At 56.1% G+C, this 27,817-nt stretch overlaps 9 protein-coding genes across 9 annotated transcripts; 5 read left to right on the forward strand and 4 right to left on the reverse strand.

The window, feature by feature from the left end:
• Window positions 1–2,352: 2,352 nt before the first annotated feature.
• Window positions 2,353–3,981, forward strand: LTHEOB_7344 (uncharacterized protein; the record flags this gene model as incomplete). Its single annotated transcript, XM_035516700.1, has 1 exon — window positions 2,353–3,981. The coding sequence occupies one exon, from the start codon at window positions 2,353–2,355 to the stop codon at window positions 3,979–3,981; it is 1,629 nt and encodes a 542-aa protein (XP_035371315.1).
• Window positions 3,982–6,646: 2,665 nt separating this feature from the next.
• LTHEOB_7345 (uncharacterized protein) lies at window positions 6,647–7,120 on the forward strand (the record flags this gene model as incomplete). Its single annotated transcript, XM_035516701.1, has 1 exon — window positions 6,647–7,120. One exon carries the CDS (start codon window positions 6,647–6,649, stop codon window positions 7,118–7,120), a length of 474 nt encoding a protein of 157 aa, XP_035371316.1.
• Window positions 7,121–7,773: 653 nt separating this feature from the next.
• Window positions 7,774–9,191, reverse strand: LTHEOB_7346 (Chitinase; the record flags this gene model as incomplete). The annotated part of the gene is made up of 4 exons (XM_035516702.1): window positions 7,774–7,884; window positions 7,962–8,174; window positions 8,254–9,096; window positions 9,144–9,191. 4 exons carry the CDS (start codon window positions 9,189–9,191, stop codon window positions 7,774–7,776), a joined length of 1,215 nt encoding a protein of 404 aa, XP_035371317.1.
• A 1,877-nt stretch (window positions 9,192–11,068) lies between these two features.
• On the reverse strand, window positions 11,069–12,081 carry LTHEOB_7347 (CTR copper transporter protein; the record flags this gene model as incomplete). The annotated part of the gene is made up of 3 exons (XM_035516703.1): window positions 11,069–11,154; window positions 11,442–11,871; window positions 11,938–12,081. 3 exons carry the CDS (start codon window positions 12,079–12,081, stop codon window positions 11,069–11,071), a joined length of 660 nt encoding a protein of 219 aa, XP_035371318.1.
• A 914-nt stretch (window positions 12,082–12,995) lies between these two features.
• Window positions 12,996–14,838, reverse strand: LTHEOB_7348 (Pyoverdine dityrosine biosynthesis protein; the record flags this gene model as incomplete). Its single annotated transcript, XM_035516704.1, has 3 exons — window positions 12,996–13,479; window positions 13,538–14,036; window positions 14,085–14,838. The coding sequence occupies 3 exons, from the start codon at window positions 14,836–14,838 to the stop codon at window positions 12,996–12,998; spliced, it is 1,737 nt and encodes a 578-aa protein (XP_035371319.1).
• A 979-nt stretch (window positions 14,839–15,817) lies between these two features.
• On the forward strand, window positions 15,818–17,415 carry LTHEOB_7349 (Cytochrome p450 family protein; the record flags this gene model as incomplete). Its single annotated transcript, XM_035516705.1, has 3 exons — window positions 15,818–16,405; window positions 16,456–17,295; window positions 17,365–17,415. The coding sequence occupies 3 exons, from the start codon at window positions 15,818–15,820 to the stop codon at window positions 17,413–17,415; spliced, it is 1,479 nt and encodes a 492-aa protein (XP_035371320.1).
• Window positions 17,416–18,127: 712 nt separating this feature from the next.
• Window positions 18,128–19,946, forward strand: LTHEOB_7350 (MFS transporter; the record flags this gene model as incomplete). The annotated part of the gene is made up of 5 exons (XM_035516707.1): window positions 18,128–18,388; window positions 18,441–18,771; window positions 18,831–19,163; window positions 19,224–19,442; window positions 19,507–19,946. 5 exons carry the CDS (start codon window positions 18,128–18,130, stop codon window positions 19,944–19,946), a joined length of 1,584 nt encoding a protein of 527 aa, XP_035371321.1.
• Window positions 19,947–20,987: 1,041 nt separating this feature from the next.
• On the reverse strand, window positions 20,988–23,111 carry LTHEOB_7351 (Sentrin sumo-specific protease; the record flags this gene model as incomplete). The annotated part of the gene is made up of 1 exon (XM_035516708.1): window positions 20,988–23,111. One exon carries the CDS (start codon window positions 23,109–23,111, stop codon window positions 20,988–20,990), a length of 2,124 nt encoding a protein of 707 aa, XP_035371322.1.
• Window positions 23,112–25,703: 2,592 nt separating this feature from the next.
• Window positions 25,704–27,662, forward strand: LTHEOB_7352 (Conserved glutamic acid rich protein; the record flags this gene model as incomplete). The annotated part of the gene is made up of 4 exons (XM_035516709.1): window positions 25,704–26,682; window positions 26,735–26,825; window positions 26,874–27,417; window positions 27,471–27,662. 4 exons carry the CDS (start codon window positions 25,704–25,706, stop codon window positions 27,660–27,662), a joined length of 1,806 nt encoding a protein of 601 aa, XP_035371323.1.
• Between the last annotated feature and the right edge of the window lie 155 nt (window positions 27,663–27,817).

A 27,817-nucleotide genomic window follows, 5' to 3' on the forward strand; every position in this document is an offset into this window, starting at 1 on the left:
GGCATTGGCTAGCAATGTGGTGGTGCGCGATGCGAAGATGCTGGGGTTGAGAGCGAGTGGCAAGGGCGGTGTTGCAGGCGCAAAGTGAAGATTGCAGGCTCCCAGGCGCGCGCGAGGCAAGAGCGTCCCGCAGAGACTCAACTATCGGCGCCAGGGAAACAGGTAGTTGGCCGGCCACGGTACATGCCCTTTTTCCAACCACGTCTCCGGCACTTTGCTCTCTGGCAGGCTCCCGGTTTGATATTCCTTGGTGACAGGGTCCACGCGATGCATTCCGCTCGCCACAGCCGCTTAACTACCATGGCTCGCTTCGTTGGCCGTGAACCGAGAGTTGTGAATATCACGATATCGAAACTGGTCGACGCATTTGGCGATCCCACCGGTAGAGCGCAATTTCGCGCAGCGCTGGCGGAGCTGAAAACGCCTGTGGACTCCGAGGACCGGACGGTGAGATCAGGCACCACGAAGTATCTACCACTGGATGAGTAGTCATAGCGCCAATAACTCAGTTACTTTCGTACTATGGCTCTTGTATTCATGTAGACGACGGCTTCCAGAGGGCTGAAGTTGTAGGCCTTATCCAAGGAACCCGTCTGCGCGTTTAGTGTCGATGGTTTGCCGCTGGGCCATAATAGTGCCCAATCACTTCACCGTCGCTTAGTCAGATGAACAACACACTTGCGACCATACACCGGGCGGAGAACAGGAAGGTCACAGATGTTGTTGCAAACGGCTGCAGCACGTTCATACAGCTTATTACCGGATGTGGAGTAGGGTGAGCACGTAGGGAAACTGGATCGGCACGTAATCCGCTTCCGATTGGTTGAACTTTATCTTATCGCCTATTAAGTTCAAGCGCATCTACTTGCTCTCTTCGATTGCCTGGCAGTTTCAATAACCGGAAGGAAACCTCTGTTGCTCAATCCACGAGGCTTTTCTTATTTGCGATCGTACAGAGAGTGGGCGAAACCCGGGTGGTCTGCCTATCTCCTAACACGACAGTAGCGCAGCGTAAAATTCGAAGGAAAAATGGTGCCCGAGGAATTAATGGGGGCGCTCGATGTGACAATGCTATTAGCGCCTCTTTATCATATACTTGGTGTTTCTATGTGTCGCCAGCAGCCCCTCACAAATGTTTACAAGGCTACGCACGTCTCATGCAGAACTTTAGCCTTCTTCTTTGCCAATGGTTCTAGCTCTTCTTAATCTACATGTGGGATCACAACGAAGAGCTACCATTTGTAGAGTTTACAACTGAGTGTAAATTGAAAAGTTGACATTATGTATTAATTGCGACCTCGTGAGACGAAGTAAGAACTGGAAAGAATGAAGTGTTTTTCCTCCTTGGTCTCCATATATCGGTAGACCTACACTTGAACATCCCCCTTCTTGATTAATTGTTATAGTATACTATCTTTAACACCTCTTTGTAAAGCGCCAAGGTTTGCATAGAAAGTAGTAAAAACGAGACAGATCGTTGCTGGTATACAAGCATCCGGGCTTTCCGGTCTCTCGTAGACATGTAATCGGAAGGACGGCGATTGATCGAAGGTTATAGTGTCCTCTGCTGGGGGCTGGAAAAATGGACCTATAGCTGCTAAGGTTGTTCGGGCTGGTCAAGGATTTGGGCGTATATAGGGACGATTGAACAATGCGTTAGGTTGATAACCCTAGAATACGTGCAGCTTTCCTCGGATCATATTGCTGACAATGAGCATTCTTACATCGGACAACACTCGAACCGTGTTGAATAGAGAAGAGTTCTCCACGATACTGCAGCCGATATTTATGGCCTGGGACCTTGTAGGATACTTTTTGAATGCTTTAACTGCTTCCGCTCAATTGCAAAAGAGTGATACGAGAAAATCTTACTAGTCTGCTTCCCATGCGGGCGTCCTTTTAGGATATTCGTGAAGTTCAGCGAAGCTGACTGTCCTTCGATTTCGAATGTGGTGAGGGGGGCCACAAGCTTGCTATCTAGATTAAAGGCTCCTATTGTAAGCCTACAATCACTATACAGTTCGGTGATGGGCGAGAAGGTGCATGCCGTGCTCCATGGAGGGCACGGACCATATGGGCGCTGCGTCTGCCTACTATCCATTCACTTTCACTTTGCACAATAGGCACAAGCCAGCGACTGCAGACAATAGGAGCCCACCCATAAATCGCCTTCGATCTTGAGCAAGCCCCCATTCCTTTTCTTCCCTCGGCGCACCCTCGACTTCTTTGCGGCACCGTCGGATCCTGCCTTTCGCAGCACCACATCGTCGCAACCAACCCCTCGCAAGCCGTTTAGAGTACGCCGACGCATAGCACAACATATCAGCCACCTCTACCAAGTCCGTCGCAATCATGGACGGCCACCCGAACATCTCGATGCCCTCTCCTCCTCCGCCGCCGAACCCCCGCGCATTTCCAGCCCACCCGTTTCCCTTCCCCGTCAACGCCAACCGCATGCAGGACATGCAGAACAACCCGGCCGCCCTGACGAACCAGCACGTCCCCGAGAACCACGCCAACCAGGCTGGTAGCAGCAACACGGCCGCCACCGCCGCCCGCGCCGCCCCGGACAACAACCCCCTCGTCGAGCACGTCCTCACGACCCTCTCCAGCAGCGTCACGGCGGCCAGCCACCTCCTCCAGACGGCGCAGGGCCCCACGCTCGACCGCATCCAAGCCATCATGGCGCCGCTGCAGGGCTGGTACAACATGCGGCTGCTGACGTACATCCACGACCTGGAGCAGCAGCAGCGCGAGCGCAACGACCAGGACGCGGAGCTGGCGCGCGCGGTCCGGCAGCGCGACCTGGCGCTGCGCGAGCTGACGGACCAGCACCACGACCATCAGCTGCAGCTGCAGCGGCAGCGGGCCGGGCAGGCCGAGGAGGAGCTGGCGGAGCGCACGCAGGAGCTCGAGTGGAGCCAGGACGAGCTGTTCCGCATGCGCGACCGCTGGGTCGATGACCACCACCTCATCGGCGAGCTGCGCGCCGCCCTCAACCGCGCCACCGACGAGTCGGACGTGCGCTACCGCGAGAACCTGGCCAACCTCCGCGCCGGATCCATCAGGGAGGCTGCGCTGAAGAAGCGCGTGGCGGAGCTGGAGCAGCAGGTCGAGCGCCTGGGGGGAGGAGGCGGAGAGGACGAGCTGGCTGCGCAGCAGCCCATTGTTGACGAGGAGATGGGTGGAGCCGAGGAGGAGGAGGGAGAGGGAGAGAACGAGCTTGCCTCTGGCCATCGGCAGCAGCAGCACCACGAGGTGCAAGACGACAACGACGACGACGACGAGCGCTCGCTGCGCAGCGTCAAGCGCAGGAAGACGGCTGCGGCCGCACAGATCCCGCGCGTTCGCTCGCTCTTCACCACCCTAAACCACCAGTTCGACAGCCCGGACTTCGCGGCGGCAGCTGGCGGCCGCCTGTTCCTTCTCGACCGCCACTCCGAGAGGGAGCAGGTCGTCGACCAGCTGGCCAGCACCTTCGAGCCGGTGCCCGCCGCCGTCGCTGCTGCTGCCGCCGCCGCCGACGCCGCCACCACCTCGCAGCTCGCCACCACGCTGCAGCAGGCTCGTGACTTCCTGCTGGCGCGCATGCAGCTCAAGGTCGACGTCGGTCACGTCGTCGTCGACCTCGTGCCCGCCGAGGTTCCGGCCGTCCGCGCCCTCGACAACCACCTGGCCGACATCATCTGCGACCAGGAGCGCGCCCGGAGGAGCATGAGGTGGGTCGAGGGGGACGTATTCCCCAACTACTGCTTCCGCGGCGCCATCGTGGCCAGGCGCAAGCCCAACTTCGACCAGGGTGAGGGCAGGGCCTGCAAGGAGTGCAGGGGCAGCGGAAAGCCGTGCATTGTGAGGCGCGGAGGACAGCTTGTCGCACTGCCCAATAAGAACCCGGAGGAGCGGGACTGGAAGGACGCCGAGATGTGGGTGGGAGTTCATGGGGAGGGATGGGGTGGGAGGAGGAAGAAGAGGAAGAACTGAGGGATGGTTGTTGGCCTGGGGAGAGGCGGCGGATGCGGACATCAGACTGTGGAGCTGATGCCGGCGCTTTGGTGTTGGCGAAAAGTTGTAGATGTAGAGTGATAGCACGACATGAAGGGAGCACCCGGCTATTCCGGCGGTGGTAGATGCCGCCATTGTGAACACAGAAATTCATGTCTCGGACACACCATTTCATCTCCTACTAAGCGAGCCTGCGACCAGCAAAAGCAATAGAATGACCATTGAAACTTAACTATGAAGCCACCAAAAGCCTGGTCTGTACCTTTGTGGTCCCAGAAGCTAGTTTCTCACCGTCATACAGAGCTCAAAGCCACAGTGGTGTCCTTGGCCGAGATACCGGCGCTTCGTCAGACCTGCGCCCTCTTGCCGACACCTGGAATGCAGGGGAAAAATTTCGCTTCGAACTTGCTGATGGCATGGTGGGTGACATCTTCCCAAAAGCTCATCTCACCTTCAGTTACAATTGAGATGTCGCACCGGTTATCCACGTCTTGCTGGACAGTGTTCCATGGACAAGCCAACAACATATCTCCCAGACAGCACCTGTACTGCAGGAGGTCTAGCGCTTCTTCTCGGACATACTGGCGGGTGAAATGGTTGCGAAGAACGACAATAGTCCTCCAGTATCTGCCGTCCTCTATGCGACCACACTCGAATCCCCGCCTGCCTAGAATCGTTCGCGTGAAGATCCTGCGGACTTTACTTTTGCTCCTTTCACCATCTTTGTTCAGCCGCTTAAGAACTTCTACAACTGCACTCCAAGCAGCATGGGGAGTAGATGCCGTAGGCCTGTGGGGTGTGGGAAACTGAGAACGGCGGGAGAAATCTTCCATCCAAAGCGAAGCCCCAGCCCATGGCGCTGCTGCATCCCGAAGGAGATGGTGGCGGATGGTAGAGTGAAGAATGGCGAGGAAGTAGCGACATGTAAGAGCCAGGCAAACTAGGTCGGATGTTCCAAGGATATCCGGCTCTATTATTGCCCTTTCCTCTAGGTCGTAACCGTAGTTCTCGTAGAGCCAGTCATGATATTCGGATAGGCTAACCCAAGGCTTGACGATGTAAGACGTAATTTGGTCAATGAGCTCGCGCGGAAGACGGAGAAGTCTGCTTCGGGAAGAGCTACGGTCACAGAGTGTTAGCATCACCTCAACCAATGGGAGAATACCCGTGTAAAAGCCCTACTGCTTGTCTCTGAGAGAATTTAGCTCCATATCCCCGACTGGCTGTGGTTCCGGAAGCCTAGGCACCGTGAGGAGGTCGACGAGTTTTTCGGCTACTGCTTTCTGCCCGACAATATCTGACCAGGCCAATGCCCTCTTGTGGTCGAAGTTTTCGACCAAATGCCACATTTTGTTGTACCGGAGGCAATCTCTGAGATCTGGGTAATGACAACAGGCTCCTGCGCGACCGCGTGGTGCTAGACGTGGAATATTGGCACAGAAAACGCTGACCGATAGACGCGCTAAAATGTCGAAGGATAACAGATTAGTGGTACCGGAAGCGATCCCGCGCTGTGAAAAATGAATTGAAGAGAGGCAGGGTCGTGACGAAAGGCAGCGAAGAGAAATGGTGACGGACATCCTTTCCCAGTTCGGCAGTCTAACGGCTGCATCGCCCCTGCCGATTTTGTACAGCGCTCTATACGTCAGCAACGAGCCCACTGGCAGAATCACAATCGCCGCGTATCAGCATGGGGAAATTCAACGTGTTTATTGGCGCTGGGCGGTTGTGGTGTCCTCGTTCGGTGGATCAGGCACCTGTAAGAGGAGAGAGTGATGAAAAGTGACTTCACCCCATCAGCGCCTTTTCGACGCCTGTGTACAAGGCAGCGACGGCTCGCTATGACGAAATCGCCCTTGCGAGAAACTCTGATGAGCATGGTAATAACCGTTCTCCGCATCTTCGAGAAACTTAACAATGATGTATTTCAAAAGTACCTGAAAGGAACTGTTTGATCACACATGCGTATACGCGAATACCGCTAGATAAGTATTCATATATTTCATGGCTGCTTTCCAACCGCACACCCGAAGTATTGACCATAGACTTATCGCAATTGAATTCTACCGATGTCGCAAGTTGTCTGCTCGGCTAGTGCAGTGACCTTCGACTGTCTACGCCGCAAATCCATCATCTCGCGTACTTTTGGTTCTCCACTTCCACGCCGCAATAACGAAAACTTCGTATTCCAATCCCTTCATTTCCTTCGTGCTCGCTTACTTTGCCGTTCTTTGTATCAGCACCGCATCCTCCGTCCGAATTAGAGATGGACCCCACAACTGTGCATCTGGAAGCCAAATACAGGGGAGTATGCATATAAAACCAACATATACACAAGCGATGATACCTTTGAGTGGTGGATTTTGGGGGGCGGGCATCACTGATAACTCTCCGTCCGCAGACACGAGTGCGGCACACCCATGTTTTGCAACAGTTCGAAGACCCGGCGGCCCGGCACAAGGCTACAAAGTTGCGGCGAAGAAATCTCGACGTATGATTTTGAGAGAGATTGAAACGAGTATTAAAGAGCCAAAGCTGCCTCCACTCCAGAGATCATCAGAACACTGCTTTTCATTCCATCTATACGTTCCTACCACCGCTTACGAAGCTTTTTTTGCGTATCAGAAATCGCCACCCATTCACCATGCACGTCATTCTTGGAATCTTGATGCTTTGCAGCATCAGTGTCTCCGCCCAATTCATAACCGCTCCCACCCCGACACTTGCCAATATCCTGACCGAGCATACCGAGTCTTCCGTCGGCGAGATCCCCCTCCCCACCGTGCTCGCCGACGAAGCCGTCGTCGAAGCCAAGCAAACGCCGCACACTGAATCCTCCGTCGGCGAGATTCCTCTCCCCACGGTGGTGGCCGCCGAGAGAAACATCGTTGAAGCCAACATCGAGGCCAAACAAACTCCGCACACCGAGTCTTCTGTCGGCGAGCTCCCGCTTCCCACGGTTCTCGCCGACGAGGCCGAGCAGGGGGCCGTAGACGCCCACATTGACGCTAAGCAGACGCCACACACGGAGCATTCCGTGGGCGAGCTGCCGGTGCCGACGCTGATCGGCCGGAAGCGTGCGCCGAAGGGTGAGCGGCGGGAGGCGTTCAGGGGGTAGAAGAATCGATCGCACTAGCGCCTTGGAAGGGATTTGTTCGTGGTTTCCCTTTTTCTCTGTTGTTGCCGGAACATTTGATTGCTCTTTTCTGTTCTTCTTTGCCCTTGTTGGAAGATGTTGAGGAGGATTTGTTTCTTTTTTTTTTGTCACTTGTATGGAGGGGTGGGATGTTCGGGTTAGTTCAATCTGTGTTTGTAGGCTTGAATCGTAGGCCCATCTTCGCCCTGTCAGACTTCCCAGCAATTAGTAATCGCTCCAATCGATGTGCTTTTTGTAATTCTGCACGGTTGTTCAAGCCACACCACCGGCCGGCCGATCCTGTTGCCCGTTCAGGCAAGCGTGTCAGCAGCGGGCCGAAAGGGCCGAATGCAGACCTATCGTTGCACAGCAGACGAGCGGACCTTGACAAACTTGTCAGCAATGAAACAGACGACTGATGATTGGTGGCGAAGCCTTGATTGTTTGTATTTGATGCTGTATAGTATGTACAGGAAGATGTAAATTCTAAGTTTATGTACTGTGTGTCGTAAATGTCATGCTGATAAGTGAGCGTCCGTTGGGTCCCTCCATCTTCATGGTTCCAAACGAATGTGTCTATATCTATGCACAAACTCTATGTCCAGATATGTTGTGCCAAAGATACAGAAAGATGTTTACTGGCTTGGCATGCCGGCCTTCAAGTTGTCGTACTTGGAGTCCGGATACGCGAGGTTGTTCTCGGTCGTGTCCGCAAGGCTTCCGTTGGCCGACAAGCTCTTGTAAACCTGCGTAGCAAGCAACACGCAGTAAGCATGCGTCCATCTTTTGATATGAAAGGAAAGTGGTACAGAGAAAGACTTACGTTTCCGATGATGCTTCCCTCGGTGGTGTTCTTGTCTCCAGAGGCCTCCCACCACATGGCACCGCCCATGGTCTTGTTCTGGACGTAGCTGACCTTCTTCAGCGCCATATCAACCGTATCATATGACACCATCACGCGAGCAGACGAATCGTAGCTGTAGGTAGCCCCGGCCTCGCTGTCATATTGTTCTGTTGCGCCGGCGCGAGGAAGGACCTATTTGCAGTTCGAACCCATACCGTCAGCCCTCAAGCATTCATCTTAGATAGCACAGTGGCAGCGGAGAAGTACCCACCTTGTAGTCCCAGATGCCGTTCTCCCAGCTCCCAGATCCAACGCCGCTGTAGCTTGTGCCCGGGCCATCCGTGTTCTCGAACGCGCGGCCGTACAGCGGCATGCCGAGCACCAGCTTGGCGCTGGGGATGCCGTTCTCGGTGTAGTACGTGACGGCCTGCTCGGTGTTGAACGGCGTAGCGGTGGGGTTGGAGGTGCTGTTGTAGAGGTTAGCCTGGTGGCCGGAGGTGGTGTCCCAGCTGCCGGCGTAGTCGTAGGCCATGAGGTTGATGAAGTCGAGGTAGGGCTCCATCTCGGCCAGGCGCAGCTTCTGGTAGTTGGTGGGGCCGGCGGGGGCGGCGATGGTCAGCAGGAACTGCGGGCGCGTGTAGCCCTCGCTGGCGAGGCTGTCGGCGTAGGCGTCGAGCGCCTCGCGCGTCGCCTGCAGCAGCGACACCCAGTTCTGGGCCTCGGTGTCATTGGCCGGGTACTCCCAGTCGATGTCGAGGCCGTCGAGGCCCAGGTCCTTGACCAGCTGCACCGCCGACGACGCGAAGGTGGCGCGGTTGGCGGCCGTCGCGGCGGCGCCCGGGAAGTTGGACGAGTAGGTCCAGCCGCCGATGGAGAGGAGCACCTTGAGCTTGCGGTTCGCCTTCTTCAGGAGGTACAGCTGCTTGATGCAGCCGTACACGTTGGTGCCGACGTCGTTCCACGAGTCGCCTTCGTAGTGCTTCTCCGTGTCTGCCCAGCTGTCTGTCGTGTACACTTCGCCAGTCTCGGGACGGACATTGGCGAAAGAGTAGAGGACGTGGGTCAACTGGTCTGCCGGCAGGTTCTGTGGATGGTAGTTGCGGCCGTAGATGGCCTGGAGAGATGTTAGCTGAGCCTGCCATGTTTTCGAGAAGTACAGACCCAGTTGACGAAGTAAGCAACAGTTCTGTATCCGTTTCCGCCGCCCATTGTGACTGTAGAGTTGCTGCTGATGCTGTTGTTATTGTTGTTGGTAGAGATTGGACAAGCGTCTGCCGGAGCCCAATATATAGACAAAGCGAATAGTGCGGCGGCTGCGGTATACGCCACTGCCGAGATGGAAGTTGACCAACGCATTATCACGAGTGTTACGCAGGATTGCCTGAGCTCAGCGTACCTTCAACATGACCAAAACGGCCGGCGGCCTGAAGTTGTTATACTTACTCTTATCAGGTCGTTGTAGCGAGAAAGGCCACGCCAGGCTTCGGCGTAGAGAAGACATGGCGTCGTGTGGACAGAGAGTCCGGGTCAGTTGGTCGCCCCTATCCAGTTACGACGCCACTTAATACCGCTTTTGGAAGTAACGTGTCTTCCATCTTGCACCGCTGAGCACGACGCCTGGCAGCCTTGCGAGGAATCAACAAGGCGTGTTGAGACCTCCAGTCATTTGGGCGACGCGGCCTGATAAGGACAAAAGACACAGCGGCCGAAAATGTGGAGGCGGGCCATCATCGCGCGACGGGCCGAAGATGACGGATGACGGTCAGATGGGATGTGGCACCTTGAAGCGCACCGCGATGGAGCTGCCATTCTGGGCGACAGTCATGCTGCTTCGACGTTACATTCCTCGCTCTTTCGGCCAACAAGAAACTCCTATGACGCCGGGCCCCTGCAAGCCCCAATCACAACGTCGCGTCGACATGTGCGCCAGGGCCGAACACCACCACCATTGCCGTCTGTTATATCAGCCGACACGGGCCGCGCAGCCTTCGGAGCATCGCCTTCGTCGGCGCATTTACCTCTCTCGCTGGTACAAATACCGAAGTGACTTGCTCGCGTGGCCCGCACGCATCCTTGCATTAGCTGCCGCGATAAACGGGTACGCCCCACATTGTTGCCGGCGGGGCCTGCATTGTCTCTGTTGTTGCGTGAACAAAGTCGCGTGAGTGACAGCCTTGGCCCCTGAAGGCGGCGACGACGCCTAATGAGGGAGACATGTCCGTCTAGGGTTTTGTAAAAGAAAAGTTCGAGGGCGCAAGCCAGAGGGTTGCATTGCGGGGTGCGTCATATCGATAAGGCCCCTGCTCCTGAAGATATGCAACAAGGAATCCTGGTCACACTCGAGACCCTTTTCACATGCTTTGGTAGACTGCGCCTGAAAAGGATACACATCTCAGGCTGAATGTGATCAATATCTATCCATCGTGGGGATTGGCTGCGAAATCATCTGGTTCTACCACGATTAAAGTTGCGGATGATTTTAAAAAGTACCTGCAGATGAGCTCGATCGTGGCGGCCATAGAACGGTTAATATGACATGGTAAAGGTGCTCTGAGGAGCAAATGGCGGAGGTTTGATGGCGTGTGGCTGAGATTGGAAAGGGAAGATTACCAAGCCCAAACGGAGCAGATCGCGGGGATGCTGAAGTGTTGTACGTAGACGAGGCTAAAGTGTACACAACGTGAGCTAGAAAGCTGATTATCACGGATTAGTCAGGCAGAACAGATTAAAGGAGAGTGGACAATGACCGCAAGTGAAAATTGTTGATTTCATTGTTCTCTCTCGTCTCTCGTAGGATGTTCTTCGCTCTCGGGAAACCTTCCCTCCTCTCAGTCGTCTCTAAAGCCTTGAGATCTGTAGCATTACCGCATCGCATTATGCCCATCGCTTCTGCAAATATCCGAATTAGTCAAGTCGCAGCCTCACGAAAACCCTTCTTCCAATCCCTCCCCTTCGGCCAGCCAAGAATAGCTCGCTCAATTGCAGCACGAATCTCGCATCTCGGGGCCTCTAGCACGTTTGAGAAGACGGTCAGCACACCCCATCGATTGGCCCGGAAAGCTTCGAAAATCCGACTGGGGGAAAACTTACTCAGCACCGCTGTAGTACGTGTCCCACTGGAAGATGGCAGCGCCAAGGAACGCGCCAATGAAGATGCAGATGATGATGTAGCCTGCAGGGGCGCAAACAAACAAAGGCGCGTCAGCATCAGAGAGAGGACAAGAATCAATAAACCACCCATCCGAAGGCGCGGAAAACATCCTCGTCGGCGCGAGGGACAGACAGTGCAGCGCGCATCCCGACCCAATATGTTTTCGGTCGGCCCCATCGCACGCGCCGACGTGTAACCACACCGGCAGCAACGCGTGGAACCGGATGCAAGGGCGGGGAAAGAACGCGCGCGCGGAGTTCGGAGAATGCAAAAAAAAAAAAAGAGAAATGAATCCAGAAACAACTCACCGTTGTAGTACATGGCCAGCAGCATGACAAAGTACCCGACTGCGAACTGCACCATGAACAGTGCGCTCCGCACCAGCTGCTGCCACCACTTCAGCGGGCCCACCACCGTCGTCATCCTGCCGCCCTCCACCAAACCCCGGCCCATGACGGCGGCCGTCAAGCCCTTCCCGCTCCTGCCGCTGGAGGCGCTGCTGCCGGACTCTTCGCCGGTAGGCTGGGCTGCTGCTGCTGCTGCGGAGGGCTGGTGGGACGAGGTGCTGTTGACGCGGCGGAAGTAGCGGTCGAGCTCGCGCTGGGCGCGGCGCAGGAATTCGAGCGAGATGACGAGCAGGATGACGCCGATGCAGGAGCCGGCGAAGGCGCCTGAGCTGCGGACGTGCCACGAGCGCGCGATGAAGCACGAGTCGATCGTATACCAGTTCCAGAGCATCTGCATCAACGTGGTCAGGAATGCTACATGTACATTTTTTGAGAAGGGGTCGGGAAGAACACGTACGGAGATCTTGCACGAGCTGCCGCCGCCCATGCCGCCCATGCTCATTTTCGCGGTGCTGGTCGCGGTGGCGGCCGTGGCTGTGGCCGTGGATGCCATGGACATGACCATGGAGCTGGCCGTCGAGGACATGCCGGACATGTCCATGATGGCGGGGTCGAAGGTAGAAGGGACGGTCGAAGGCGAAAAGACGAAAGTCCGGTGAGGCTCAGGCTGAGTTGAAGTGAGCCGTGTTCCTCGCAAACGGGTGTAGTGCGGACGGAAGGTCGGAGGAGCGGGAGCGGAGGGAAAGCGCGCGCCCTGTCACGGAATATCTAGGTCGGAGGAGAAGGCAAGGAGGGCGCGAGTAATGATGCGGGCGAGGACTAGGTCTAAGTTTTTATGACGGCCGCTGCTTTCCTCAGCTCGATATCTCAGGTGCTCGCTAAAAATAATGTGCTCACCGCTGCACGAGGGAAGCGCCGCAAAGGGAGGACCCGTGTCACGGCAGGCGTTATCTGGTCCCATTGCTCGCTGATGCCCCATGCTGCATTCTTGGCCCTTGGTCAAGGCGACGCTTGTCCCGAAGGGAAAACGTGCTCAAACGCTCGCGTTGGCGGAAAGCTTGGCGCGGAGACCGCCTAAGAGACCAAGTTGAAGGCGGGACGGGAAGTCATGGCCAAGGCTCGCTAGCAATTCCTTCAGAGAGTCATGGTACTACCGGAGGATGTAGACTTGTTCGGAAACTATGCGCCTGTTTTCCGGACCGGTCCCAAGCGTGACCCGCCAAATCCTCCGCAGCCTGCGTCATCACTACCCGGCGATCTAATCCCGCATCCCTCCCCTATCGAAACCCAATACCACAACCTGATGTGTATAATGAAATTTCCCGTAAAATAAGAAGTTTGGCTCAGAGAAATTACTCCTGAGAAAATGAATTTTATCATGCTCATGGAATTGTCTATCTCTGTCGAGACAATAGAAATTTACTAAGGTGGATAAGGACTTCTCCCAACGCCTATGCTTGCTATGCTAAAATGAAGACAAAACAAATTCAAGAAGACAAAATCTCCGACACCGAATCATGCAGAGGCCCAGAACCTCCAAGAGCCACCAACCCAAGCAACGTACTCCACCGCCCATCTCATGGGCAAATACACAAGCGGAAGCATCCTCTGCAGCATAGGGTACTCCTGCACAAATAGCGGCTGGGGCTTCTCGATTGCGCTGACGACAACCTCGTCCTGAGCAGCCATGGCGGCAACGGGCGACTGCGGGATCTGGATGGCCAAGGGCTGCGGGCGCACCGGCTTCAAGGCGAAGCAGCCGCCGTTGTCAGACTCGGTCCATGCGCCCTGGAGGTAGCCCTTGGCCATGGCGTCGTGCGCGGCCCGCGCCTTGATGAGATACGGCGTGCTCTCGCCCTCGACGTATGCCAGGCAGTTGTGCCACGGCGTCGGCGTGTGGTAGTTGTCGAGAGACTTCTGTGCGTTGCGCGTCTCGAGGTCCTCGACCGCGATGGCCTTGAGCAGGCGGATGGCAAACTTGGGGCCCGAGTTGTCATGGCTGTCAGACGTGTCACGTTAGTGCGTGTTGACAAAAAGCGGGGCTGTGGGCTACTTACGCATGGATGGAAAGGCGCACGTGGGACGGGAAGAGTAGCTCAACGAGGTTCGAGTACGCGCAGTTGCGCACAATCATCTCGGAAGCGACGCTGGACGAGATCTTCTTCCTCTTAGACATGCTCAGGCCGGCGAAAGCACGGCTCTGTGCCAAGTCGTCTAGCATGAACCGCGACAGACCGCGGTACAGACCGAGGGTAGAGGGGTCTTGGCTGCTGATCAGGCTGCGTAGGATGGTCTTGTCGTTCTGGCCGAGAGCCATCATCAACTTGCGGCAGAGCTCTGCATTCTCGGAGCGCTCCGAGTCGATCGGGTGCGTCAGCTCGTCCTTCTCGACCCACTTCTCCTGGAAAAGGCCCGTGACTTCGTCGTTTCCGAAGAAGATCTCAGTCAAGGAGGTGAACTGGATGTTGCCGTTGCACTGATTGCTGGACTTCATGCGATAATACATCTGTTTCAGGGACTCTCCATAAATGTCCACTTGATCATCCTTGACCTCCACTGTCAAATGTTAGCAACATCATGTGAGGACAGTAGCAATAGACTTACGCAGGTCTGAGAAGACGTGTCCGTCACTGACGATAAGCACAATGGCGCCGGGGCTGTAGACATCGCCCACGCGACGTGCGAACTCGTCAAGTGTCTTCAGAGCCAGATACTCAGCGCGGTCCGGGTCGGTACCGCACGTCTTCTCTGCGCTTGGTGACTTGCAGGGGAAAGCCGGAAGACAGAATCGGACGGGCAGGCGGCGGCTAACAAAGTCCAGCACGCGGGCCTCGAAGTAGCTGCGACCCACATTCCACTTGTCGTGCGGAACAACGTTGCGGAGGTACTGGTCGAATATCTCGGCGATGCGCGAAGCAAGCTGAGCATCATCCTGGTCTGGCGTTGCAGACGAGCGGCTTGTCGGCGGCAGGAGACGAGTTTCGCAGAGCACGAACAACTCGGCCCAAGACACTAGATCCATGGAGGATTCTTCGGAGGTAGGACCGGCGCTTTTGGTGCAAACCAAACCCAGAATGCTGTCCGGCCGTGCCGAATTATGAAGTTCTCGGACGCAGTATGTCGAACTTTCGGATGCCAGGCTCAAGGAGATGTCGGTGGACTTGATGTGTTTTTCGGAGGAAAGAGCAATATTTTGGCGCGGCTGTATCGACGAAAGCTGGTGCCGCAATTGTGACCAGGCAGACTCCAAGTTGGCGGCATTTGTGCCGTGCGTCGAGACCAAAGAGAAGTCGGGACGGCGCCAGTAGAAGCCCTGGACACCGTGGTATATGGAGGAGCCGCTGTTGAGAGAAGACATTATAATGTATGGAAAGCGGGGTATCGGCTAAACCCTTAAAGGTAAAGTGAGAGAGACAAGGTTACTGCTTGCTTGACAGAGAGGTGATTTGTAGTATTAAGAAAAGTGAGGTATGCTTTGAGGAGACGATGAAATGGAAAGGTGGATGTTGACTGAATCGGAGGGCCCAATGCTGATCTTTTATGAGGCAGTCGTTTGCTATCTGCTGTCACGGTTGCAGAGAACTTGGCGGAGCAATCTCGCGGCTGTGTCTTGGATCACTGAGGGAGGCTGGCAGCCACAGCTGAGCAAAGTGAGAATCGCAAAAGTCGGGTCAGCCACGGTGTCAAAAAAAGAGCACAAGGGCTGTTTGTTCAGCCGACAGATGCGTGCTCTGGGGTATCGGCCAGGAGACGACTGCCAAGGCCTTGGTCGCGTCCTCCGAGGACAGGGATGGATGCGCTTATGCGGGTCGGGGAATACACAGATTGGCACGAGTCAGGGCGCCGGGAACCGACGACGTGGTGGCTAAGTTCGCCGGGCTGGGCTGAGAGCCGTCGATTGGATGTGCAGTAGTGGGCAATACGTGCCTTCTCGTTGGGGCCCCAAAAATACCGGAGGCCTAGAAGGAGCAGCCTCGCAGCCTTGGCGGCAATGGCGCAGTCACACCAACCAACCGCGAGCCCGCACGCAACGCCGCATACCATTGCAACGTCTATTCCAGCACAGCCGTGTCAGCTCTGTTCCCCACAATCAGCTAATCCGCGTCTCGATCGGGCGACCACACGTCAGGTAACTCACGGGTGCGATGGTTACACCCGCGAGCGTTGCGCTATCTTCTCAGCCCGCCTGTGGTTGAGTCACTGCGCCGCTTGCGTGTCTGGGCAACAATGCTTGAATCCCTGATCCCCGTCCGCTTGGCCCGAAGCCGTCGGACATATCAGGCTTTCGATGGTCTACCGCCTTCTTGCGTCTTCGCATCCACCATCCCACCAGCAACATGCTATCCACTTCCCTGTTTGTCTGTTTCGTTGTGCCGGCCGGCCTGGCCGTCCTGGCAGCCGTCACCTTCCTCTTGCCTCCCCGCAACTTTCCCAAAAATATCCCGACCATTCCTTTCTGGTACACTCTTCTTCCGCTGTTCCGCGACTGCGACCAAGAGACGCTGTATCGCGAGTATCTCGAGGAGCCCTTGAAGAAGTACGGCGCCGTCAACATCTTCTTCGCTTCGCGCTGGAACGTCTTGGTGCAGCGGCCCGAACTGCTCCAGGAAGTGTTCAAGAACGAGGATCTGTACGCCAAAAGTGGCAACCAAAAAAAGATCCCGTACAGCGTGATCGCCGATTACACTGGCGACAACGTCATTTCGGCCCATGGCGCTGACTGGCGGCTGTATCGATCCGTGGTTGCTCCTGGCCTGCAGCGAGACTTCGACACTGAGCCGGTGGTCCGGAATGCGAATCTGCTGGCCAGCCTCTTCGCTGAGCAGCAAAAGAAGTCTGCTAGGGCTGGCGTGCTTGTGCTCCCGCTTCTGCAGAGGCTATCTCTGGAGAACGTTGCACAAAGCCTCTTGGGAACCCATTTCGGAGTAAGCCTCACTGCAACCTCGTAAAATTATCTCGCTGACGATTTCGGCAGACTCTCGAGAGCCCTCAGGCGCCCATGCATCAGATGCAGATGACGGTGAAACGGGAGATTTTCAAGCCTCTATTCTTGAACTTTCCTTTCCTCGACCGCTTCCCCATCCCGAGCCGGCAGCGGGCACGTCAGCTGGTTGATGAGTTCGCCAGCCAACTCTGCACCAAGGTCTTAGAAAGCCACCAACATGCTCACGACGAGAAGATGGCCAATGCATCTGCTGGTTGCCACCTGGTGCAAGCCTACAAGTCCGAGCTGCTTACCGAGCAACAGTTCCGGCACAATGTCTCTATCATTCTAATCGCTGGGCACGAGAACCCTCAGCTGCTCTTTCAGTCTTTGCTCTTTCTTCTTGGCCAACACGAGAAGGTGCAGCGGCGCATCCGAGAGGAAGTAGCTGCGGTCAGAGAGGGTGGGGCCTCTGCTATTCTGAACATACCCTATCTCATGGCTGTGGTGTATGAGACACTCCGCATGTACCCTCCCATCTCACAGCTCATCAACCGTTGCACCACAGCACCCACGGTCTTAGGCGGAAACATCGCGCTGCCAGCCGGTGCGTACGTTGGATACAACGGGTACTCAACCGGGCACGACAAGGCGTTCTGGGGCGAGGACGCAGACGAGTTCAAGCCGGAGCGGTGGGGCGCGACCATGGAGGAGATCAACACGACGTTCCGGACGGCGAACCGCAAGTGCGGCTTCATCGCATTCCACGGCGGCAAGCGAGCATGTCTTGGCCAGAAGTTCGCGATGTTGGAGGCGCGGCTGACAGTGGCGGTGCTGGTGGAGCGGCTGACTTGGCGGCTGGATCCCACATGGCGGAAACGCATGACTCCGGTAAGTATGCAACAACGTGCTGACTGTGGCTGGGCGCTTCCTTCAGACGTATCGCTGACATTGGCACAGGCGGGCCCACTGAGTCCCATGCTCCTTCGGCTCTTTTTCGAGGAGAGGTGATTGTCCGGATCCGCCGTTTTAGCAGAGCTCGCGTAAATGTTCGCGTAGATATGCGCAAGTTAGAGGGAGTAATGGCAGGCTGTAGCATTTTCCGGCGTTTCGGTAGACCTGTAGACGTAATTCAACTCGGTGCAAGCGAAGTAACTCAATGACGGCAATGCGCCACATGCGCTCCGTGTGCTCTATCTGTCGCGGGTAAAGTGAACCTAAAGATTAGGATGAGATTGCGTGAAGATAGTGCGTGAAGATCGCGGGCCCTTGCGGTAGCCTACCTCTGGGCAGGGGCCCCCCCTGCGAGTGGGGCGGTGAGTAGTGCTGGGGCTTCCTTCCTGATTTGGTACCATTCGCTTGGGGCGGAGCGCGGGGCTGCCGCTGACTCGGGTGCCAAGGGCTGTGGCTGCTGCGATCCTACCTTCTCGTCCCGACGCCCAGCTGGCCTTGCAGCACCGCAATCCTGCGTTCTCTCTGCTATTCTCACTCGGGGCTCGGCCGGCTGTGCTGACCCGGGCGCAGCACAACATGTTTCTACCGGGTATTTTTGGCTACGCCGCTGACCGCTGCTGTTTGCGCCTATTATCAGCGCATCCCGGTCGAGCCCTTATACTACCAACCCAACGCCAAATGCGACTTCTAATATGAACTGACGATGCGCCCTCCGCTCAACCCTCTCATCGCACCACTCGTTCAGGCCTCCCCTCTACTGACGGCCAAAATGGACAACGCCGAGAAGAAGCCAGCCGGTCCTTCGACAACTGTCAATTCCCCCACTTCCACCCTCACTCCGCCCTATTCTGCCTTCTCGCCCGCTACCCGCCGCTTGATTCTTGGCCTCGTCACCGCCGCAGGCTTCCTTGGTCCACTTTGCGGCGCCATCTACCTCCCATCACTTCCGCTTTTCGAAGAGCTCTTCCACACCTCAACAACAGGCATCAATGCATCTGTTACTCTGTACATGGTCGTCTTCGCCATCACCGTAAGTCGCTGCTTTTTTGCTTAGTGCAGACATCTAGACTGACCACCTGCAGCCACTTTTCTGGGCCGCTGCTGCTGACCACTGGGGCCGACGGCCAGTCTATACCGTTTCATTGGCCATCTTCATCGCCTCCAACATCTTGCTTGCTGCTGTCCCGGCAAACATCGCCGCCCTTTTCATTCTCCGGATCCTTCAGGCTCTTGGCTCAAGCGCTGTAGCCTCCGTCGGCGCCGGAACCGTTGCTGACATCACCGAACCGAAGAACCGGGCCTCGGCCATGTCCATCTTTTTGCTTGGCCCGCATATGGGTCCCATTCTTGGTCCGCTCATCGGCGGACAGTTCGCTGCTCCCTCTCGCTGGAGGTGGGCTTTCGGATTTCTCGGTACGTCTGCAATCTATCTATCCTTTCTATACGCTCCATTCTAACCACAACACTCATAGCCATCGCCTGTTTTCCCATCTACGTTGCCATCCAACTCTGGCTTCCCGAGACTCTGAGGACACTGGTTGGTAATGGCGAAAGCCAGTGCCGCTATGGCCTCCTGAAAGTCCAACCCTTCCGGCAGAAGAACGAAGACGGCAAGGTCCCGTCGCAACCCTCGCGTGTGCGTGTCTTCTGGGCACTGCTCGTGTACCCTCCCAACCTTATCATTATCACCAGCACCGCACTGCTCTTTGCCGGACTCTATGCCATCCTCGTCGATTTCACGCGCCTGTGGGTTGATGGCTATGGCTGGTCTGAGGCTGAGGCTGGTTACGCCTACCTTTGCCCTGGTAAGTCTATTTCCCACCTTCCATAGATAAGACCACAACGTATCCCTAACCGAATTATAGGTATCTTCCTGTTCGTTGGCTCCCTTGCTGGTGGCAAGGTATCAGACATGTGGCGCGCGCGCGCCGTCAAGGCCAGCCCGGACGGCAAGGTCCCCCCAGAGAGCCGCATCTTCCTGCAGATCATCGGATACGTCGCGACTGCCATGGGGCTTATCATGTTTGGCTGGCTCTGCCAGGAGCACGTGCACCCGGCTGCCGTCCTGTTTGCTTCTGCTGTCGGTAAGTTCAATACCCCCTCCTTCGCTCCAACTGGAACCTGTTTTAACATTCGTGTGCCAACCAGCCGCTTTCGGCATGTCCTGGGTCCTCGTCACCAGCACCTCCTACCTCACCGAGTCGTCGCCTCCGCACGCCGCGCGCATGGTCGCCCTCGCCGGTCTTCTGCGCAATATCGGTGCCGCCATCGCCGCCGCCGTCATCCACCCGCTCATCCAAGCCATGGGCTACGGCTGGTGCTACACCGGCCTCGCCTTCCTCGTCCTCGCCTGCGTCGCCGGCGTCTTCTACCTGCGCAAGACGGGCAGCAAGTACCGCGCCGGCCTGCAGGAGCGCATGAAGAATGCCACGGCGGCCAAGAAGAAGGAAGAGAAGAGTGCTGCGGGCACCAAGCACGGCTGCCCCGATTGTAGATGTGGTGTTCCTGTTCATAATTGCCCGGATTGCAGGTGTGGGACGCAGCCGCAGCTTCAGCCTCAGCCTCAGCAGCCGAAAGTGACTGTGTGATTAGCTAATGGTAATGGTTTGGATTGTCCTAATTGTAAGAGGAGGTAACTTCGATGTACAAAGATCTAAAGACGGTACGAGTTTACGAGCATTAGATTCACATGGGCGGATAAATCTTTTTGTTGCATTGCAATCGGCGTACTGAGAGCTTTTGCAAAGCGAAAGCGCTTGAGAGATTAGAGTAGTAAACTTAGATGTCTAATATAATAGTCATCAGAGCCTGCTTACCTGTCCATTCCACATTTTCGCGAAGCCTTTCTGAAAGAATCAATTCCAGGACGCTAGAGGAAGATTGTCAAACATATTGTGCACAATGATGCCACTATTCGAAATATCTTGATTGTCTCGGAAAGTTTGCCCAAGCATCACTCGGAGGAATGCCGACAAATAGCGCGCCTGGTTATGAGTTCCATGGGAATGGGGCCTCCATACATGCCCCATATTCCATGGTGCGCTCTGAAAAAAATCCATAGCGCAGCACCGAGTTTCGGATCAAGTTTGTTGCTTTGCCCGGTCAGCCGTACACACGAGAAGGCTACCATATCGTCGAAATGATGTTGAGTGAGAAGACAAATGACAAAGAGCTTACAGGATTGCTGTAAAAAAACAAAAGGGGGCAATTCCAACCGGTTACTTCGATATCAGAGCTGGTCAGTATCACGGGTATGGTAAATGACCACAACTCAGCTTGTTTTGGCAGCAGAGAATTCGGGGATTGCCCGTGGATACCTTAAACGAATACTGCTGTTCGGCAAAGGGGAATGCAGTGTGTGTGCGTGTGACTGCCTCACAGACTATGATAGCGGGAGTGCTAGCTCAAATTTGTGTTTACTTGAGCAACTGGTGACCTTACGCAGGCGCTGCTTGTCGTAGCTTCCTCCGCTGCACCCTTGAAGGGAAAGGCAAGATGCCCGCCCTCCCAAAGCCTCTTATCTACCCTCACAATCCATTTTTCGATTAACAGATGAAGCCAAAGATTTCCACCACCATTCTACACATTTTTTTTTCTTTCCCCCATTTCCACAATCTGACATTCGTCCGCTACCGGTCTCTCTTTATGGAGTTTATCTCGCCTCGCCAGGCTTCCTTGCTGAACATTTCAACGTTCAACTCAACCGTACATCCATCATGCACCTTCAAGAATCCTCTTTCCACCGCCTTCTCCAACCACCCGTTCTCCGATGACGAACTCGACTTGCCAAGGTCAAAGGACCTGAACAGAAGTTTCCGCCGAGGCGCCAGTCCGCCTCCCAGCACCAACCAGACCGTCAGGTCTGCAACCAAGAGGTCATTCTTGTGTTGGTTCCCCAGCCTTTTCTTGGGCGTGTCGAGGACTGCCTTCTCTATTTGCTTCCGAAGGACTCTGTCGACGACCGCAGATGCCGTCCAGGTATCAACGGCCTGGGCATACCATGGTCCGAAGTTGAGTGGGCGTGAATTGTCGGGTATCTTCATCTGGTCTTCGAAAGTAATTTTCAGATTCACTCTGGCATTTTGAGAGCGTGGAGGCGTAACTCCGTAGAGCATGCGATGCTCGTCTTCCTCCAAGCTACCACCATCCATAAGATCCGCTCCACCGGGGATCGGGGGTCTGTCGGATACTCGCGATAGCTCCTGTCTTTCGACTCCATCGGATGCAGTAATCTGATCCGAACCATGTTGCACTTCATGATAGCTTCCTGAAGGAGGCATCTCACTTGGGTGTGCACCTGACATTGTGCCATGTCCCATGCCGTTCTGCATCTCTCTGAGACTCCGGTGGAGTTTAGCTTTCGCTGCTCGCGGTAGACTCGTACCGGGATCTTCCCGGATGGAAGACAGGCTGCAGATCAAACCAAGCCCTTTGCAGCGCATGCACCCGAGATAAGCGCCCCATTCCAAAGGCTCACAATCCTTTTTATCTTTTTTGCAGTTCGTGCAACCAGATCTATGGATCTTCTCGATGAAGGTAGCCAGCTTGTTGGGCTCTATGCGGAGTGTAACAATCTTGGACGCTTCAGGCATGGCTGAGACCGTCTTGTGAGCTTCGTTTGATGATCTGATGCTCTCGTGATCATACTCATCATCGCCACCCTTGTCGCTTCCCAAGTCTACGATAGAGGCCGTTTCAAAAGGATCCCCTCTTCGTAAAGCTGGACCGTAACTTCTCAAAAAGCTTTTGAGATGTTCCTTGTGCTGTAGGTGTTTGATTGCAGGCAAGAAGTTAACGACATTCATATTGATCCTCGAATGCGAAGGTCTTTCCAGGTAAGCGTTATCTTTGTCACGGTCCAAGAGAAGAAACACCAAGCGACGACCGGTCGTTTCTAGGTGGACGGAGACTTTGTTCAGTCTGCCTTCCTTGTCGCGTTCCCAGGTGTCAGGAATCTTGTCCGGGTTGACGATTCCTACTTCGAATCTGAATACATGCGGTAACTTATGCGCTAGAAAGAAGTTGTATGCTTGTTGGTGGGGATCGGCGGGGGCGGGTTCGGGTATCACAATCGGATCGGCCCGGGAGCCAGGAAGGCCGTCCTGGATGCGTTCGATCTTGGGCACACCCGGCTGATCGTGGGACAGACCCACAATGACTCTTGCCTCATCTGTTATCCTGGGGCGTTTGTTCTCCTCTTGTACGTCCGGATCGCCCTCAATCGGCCGCTTTGTGCGTGGATGGATCGGTAGCGAGGTAGGGACGCCGCGGCGCAATGCGCTAAGTTGGGCAGGTGCCGGCGCAGTAGCTGCCCTCCTAGAGTACAAGCCTGCCTCTATTCCGTCGGTGTTCTTCAGAAGATGTTCGTGCTCTGCTGATTGTACAGCAACATCAGGTACAGGTGATGCACCGCTTTGCTCGCTGATGGGGGTTGCAGGTAACCGCGCTGGTGGATTGCTTTTGGGGATGAAGCACAAGTAGTACTTTCTGTTTTCGTCGGCTAGAGGGAATAGGGATTCAAATTGTACTTGGAGGTCGAAGGTTGTTGGTGGAACATCTGTATGACCTGTGCACTTCTTGTGGTAATGGATGTGAAAATCGAACTCATCCACAGGCTTATGATAACCCGTTCTGATGATCTTTTCCAGCATCTGCATATTATCAGTATGATAACCGGCGGCAAGAGTAAGGAGAAGTCGTACAGTAAATGGTGGTTCGTCCCAGTGGCGTTCATTGGACGATGACCAGAACATGTCTTCCGGGAATTGTAGCTTGTCGTGCTGCTCACTAGGAGACACAGTGTCAATCACGAGAAATCTCATAGCTTCTCGCAAGCTCTCTGCTCAGCGCAATGGAAGACGAAGGCAATGAGCCAGGATAAGAACAACGGTGGAGTGAATCGCAACAGTGAGGCAAAGCGTGTCGGTGGATGGAACTGCTCAACAGGGAAAGCCTTCAAGAGGCTCTCAAGTAACGCGAATGGTGGGCGCGCCGAGGAGGGCGCGAAAACGAAGGTGTGGCGAGGAAGGCGCGAGCGGGTGTGGGTGGGCAAACGTTGCCGCACGGGCCCACAGCTGCGGTATTACGAGCTGGTTCGATGCGCCTGCAATAGCGGATTGCTGGAGCAGCAGTGGAGGGGGTTTGCAGGGGCTATATATCCATTCGATGAGTGATTCATGGATTGGCCAAATGCAGGTAGCCGAACCGCATGACTGGAAGACGCAAGATAAACTGTAGCAGACCGTGCAGCAGATGCCATGGCGGACCGTGGGGCATCTGGTGTGGCCATCCGCCAGACTCTCGAAAACAGGTACGATAGAGACAAGACTATGTGTGTCTAGACCAATCGCATAGGGTGGCTTCGGCCAATCATTTCCATTTACTGTGACTGTGCCGCAGCCATACAGCGATGCATAGGCCAACAGCTGCAGACGATGTCTGAACAAGAAAAAGAGATTCAGTACAACTCAGACTGTTCAAACACAGACCCACAGCGAATATGGTATGGGAGGAGTTGAGGCGGTATAGTAGTCGTAATGTATGGCACAAGCCGCTCCCTGCCGCGTGGCAAGCGCGCGACGAGAGCTGGCTGTCGCTCACCAATGTCGCAGCGCTCTAAATGACCACGCCAGTGGAATACTTCTGAGGGTGTCGTCGATAGTCGCGGGCCTGTATGTCTGTCTGTCAGCATTAGACGTTATGCGTTTGTGTAAAGAATAAAATTGCAACTAGGATGGCACGAACTCTGCGGCAGGCAGCAGCGCCCGAAACTGAGACAGACAACTGCAGCCCGCTTGAGTTGGCATCGGTCCGAGCGGAGCATCCGCAACCCCTCGCCCACTCATCTTGCTAAACATATTGCTGTAAGTTTGGGTACTAATTCATGGGACAAGATGAGGCTCGATCAGAGACTGTTTCAATAGCGATTGGAAATCAGCAGAGTTACCTGAAACGTCGACTTTCGCGAGAAACCCGAAGAAACAGTTGGGTACCAGCAAGAAAGACTGTGTCCAAGCTCTAGTATGTCGGCCCTAACGATCACAGGCAGGGGAAGCTGGTACGTGAAGCTGTCAGCCATAAAGCGCACTACAGGTGTAGAAATGATCGTTGACAGCTTGTATACAGAACACCCGCATTGGTGCACGGCCATCGACTGACCCCTGCGAGTCATCACTGTTAGGCGCGGCGATCTTGAATTCGAACATTCGAACCCTGCGCGACGGACCAGTAGGAAGCGGTCGAAAGGGCGATGTTTCCATGTGCCCACGTCGAATCGGATGGAATCGCCAATTGGCAGCCAGCGCATGCGAGTCAACGAGCACGCTCGTGGGGATCAGCGATGGCCTTTTCGGGTCAGCGAGAGAGAAGGGTCGGGCGCAGAGCGGGCGCTTCCATGATCTCGTGCAACTCCTTGGACGGGGCCGATTCGCGAAACAAGGACGGGGCCCGGACGGGCAACCCTATAAGAGGCCGTCCGGCAGCGTGGCATGATGCGGAGATGAAAAGAGCGCAGCCGCGAGAGGCTGGCACGCCCGCATGACGTCGTCATCGCGCAGATAGGCGACCATCACCCTCACCGCAGACATGTCCTGCCTCCTTCACCGGCCTGGTGCCCGGGCACAGTCACATGCAGGGCATGAATTATCTCTGGCAACGGCTCGCGTCGCAAGAGCCATTGAAACGACGATGCCGGGTTGGCGGCCGGCCCTGTGACGGCTACCTGGAAGCCGGGGAAATAGCAGCAGAAGACTCTGGAACCCAACCGCGAAACGGCAAAGATGCGTTGGGCAGACAGCGGGCGCCTGCGGGAGGGCTAGGCTGATCCACGGGCACGAATCTGCCGTTGACGCCGCAGGGCTGTCGCTGCCCGTCGCAGGCAAACAGACGCCCAAAGCGGCGGTGCGCCGTGAAGAGCTCAACGTCGGGCAAGGCGCCGGCTCGGCTAGACGAGGCGATGCAATAGCATGAGGGCTGCTAGCCTGGAGAGCGTGGTGCGGGCCGGGCGCGTGCAGATGCAGGCGTGAAGCTGGCAGCGAGCCCGTGCCAGCCACAGCAAAGATGACGTTTTCTGCGCGATGCGGGCACGGCGCAGCAAGCCGTCGTGCAAGGCCACGCCCAAACCCCAAAACCAAGCTCACCTGCCAACAGCCCCCGCCGCCCAAACCTGCACCTCTGCTCCTACTCCGGGGCTCGCCCTTAAGCTAAGGGTCGTCCTCATCGCCCGCAGCCCGCACTGCCCACCTCCACATCTTCGCCGTCTTCTCCACACTTGACGCCCAGCCGCCTGGCCCGCGGCTGACCATCGCTTGACCCGCCCGCCGATCCCCCTCACCGAACCAACCACCATGGGGTCCCGCCGTGCATATCCCACCGCCGACCTCTACGACGAACGAGAACGCGATTTCTATGGCGGCGGTCGACGTAGCCAGAGAGCCTACGAAGAGCTTGATGCTGATATTGGACGTCCGCGCTCCGAGTACGGCTCGCGTCGCCCCGGCCCGCAGCCTGACTTCCTCCGCGAGGACTATGGCCGCACCTCCGCCGGCCCGCTGGTCGTGTCCGACCGTCGCACCGTGAGAGAGGATGACTGGAGCCCGCCTCCGATGAAGCCGCGCAAGGACATCGAGCGCGACGAGCTCATAATCCGCGACAGGAAATCGGAGCGACCTCCGCCCAGCCGCTCCAGCCAGGCAGACCGTGACGACATGCTCTACCGCCGCGGTGATCCTCCCCCACCTAAATCTCGTGCTGTCGAGCGTGAAGAGATTGTGTTCAGGCATGAGGATCGCTCCCCGCCCAGGCCGAAGCCGCGCGAGCGCGAGCGTGAAGAGATCATATTCAGGCACGAAGAGCGTTCGCCTCCACCGGCGAGGCCGCGGCCGCGTGAGGTAGAGCGAGAGGAGATCGTCTTCCGTCGCGGTGAGGGTGCACGTTCCAGGCCGCCTCCCAGCGAAGTAGATCGTGAGGAAATCAGGATAAGGCGAAATGAAGGTCCCCCGTCTCATCGGCCTCGCGACGTTGAGAGAGAGGAGGTCAGCATCCGGAGGACCGAATCCGAAGGGCCACCCCGTCACAGGTCGCACTCCCACAAGGGCGACCTGATAGCGCGCGAAAAGGAAGAGTTCGTGATCAGGAGACGACCGCCTCCTCCTCCCTCACCCCCGCCGCAGGAGACGAAGCAAGAAATCATCATCCGGCGGACGGAAAGGTCTCCAAGTCCCGAGCTGCCCCCTTCTCCTCCTCCCCCTCCCCCGCCGCCGGAGCCAATTGTTCGACCACCGATCGTTCAGGAAATCATAACACATCACCGCCACATCGATCACGGTAAGCAATTGTCAGATACTCCCTATTACTGCACTTGACTAAAAGTATGCAGGTGTTGAACGGGCACGCTCGCCTACTCCTCCCCCTCCGCCGCCGTCCCCGCCCAAGGACGAGACTCTTGAAATCTCCATTCGCAACCGACGGTAAGACCACATGATCCCACTATAGCTGCAGTGCTAACTTCCGCCCAGCGGAGAGAACGGAAGATTTGAGGAAGAAAACATCACCTTCGAGCGCGACGTGCGAGACCGTAAGGCGCCAGCCGATGACTTTCAGGTCAGCCGACGCCGCTCCGTCAGCTTGCCTCGCAGAAAGCATGCAGATGACTGGGATATTGACGGCGAAGCCGATTACTACAACCGCAAAGCCATGGAGCGCGCCTACGTGGGTGAAGCCCACAACGGTGCGACTAAGGATTGGGCCATCGTCGATGTTCCCCCGGGTACAAACCGGGTTCGCATGGAAGGCGTTGGTGGCGGCGCTCAAGAAGTCACTTGGCAACGTTACAATGGCGTTCGCCGGTCCAAGTTCCTGGCCGACGAGCGTGAGTACGCAACCGACTGGGGTGCGCCGGCGCCGGCGCCGCCACCACTACCAGCACCACCGAAGCCGAAGCCTGCGGACATGTGGACGGAGATCACCAAGGACTTGGTACTGAAAGAGGCGATTGATGCGATGGGTTACGACTACGAGGAGACTGATTATTTCTTCTACGTGATGGAGTACTTGCGCTACGTACGTCAGGTCGGCACATTTAGGGTTTGGGCTCTCTGCTAACGTCATTACAGGAGGATGTCCTTCAACTGGTCGAGATATCGGACGATATTCGCCGTGAGCGCAGGCAACGCATTCGAGAGATTGAATACGAGCGCAAGAAGCTTGAGGCTCCGCCGCCGAAGAAGGAATACGACTACTACGAGCGCGAAATCATCTACGAGCGAGAGCGGGAGCGCGATGACCGCCGCGGTCGGTACCGGTAAAGACGCGACGCCAACACTGCCAATACCGCGATGACCGTTCACCTGTACTTGTTCGATATCCCCGGCCTTCCAATGGCCGATGCTTGGGCAAGTCGACATACGTCGACCGACCTCTCTAGACTTGGAGCCCACCAACGGCTTCCCACCCGTTGTGG

This window comes from Lasiodiplodia theobromae (genome assembly GCF_012971845.1).
Source record: "Lasiodiplodia theobromae strain AM2As chromosome Unknown scaffold_22, whole genome shotgun sequence".
NCBI lineage: Eukaryota > Fungi > Ascomycota > Dothideomycetes > Botryosphaeriales > Botryosphaeriaceae > Lasiodiplodia > Lasiodiplodia theobromae.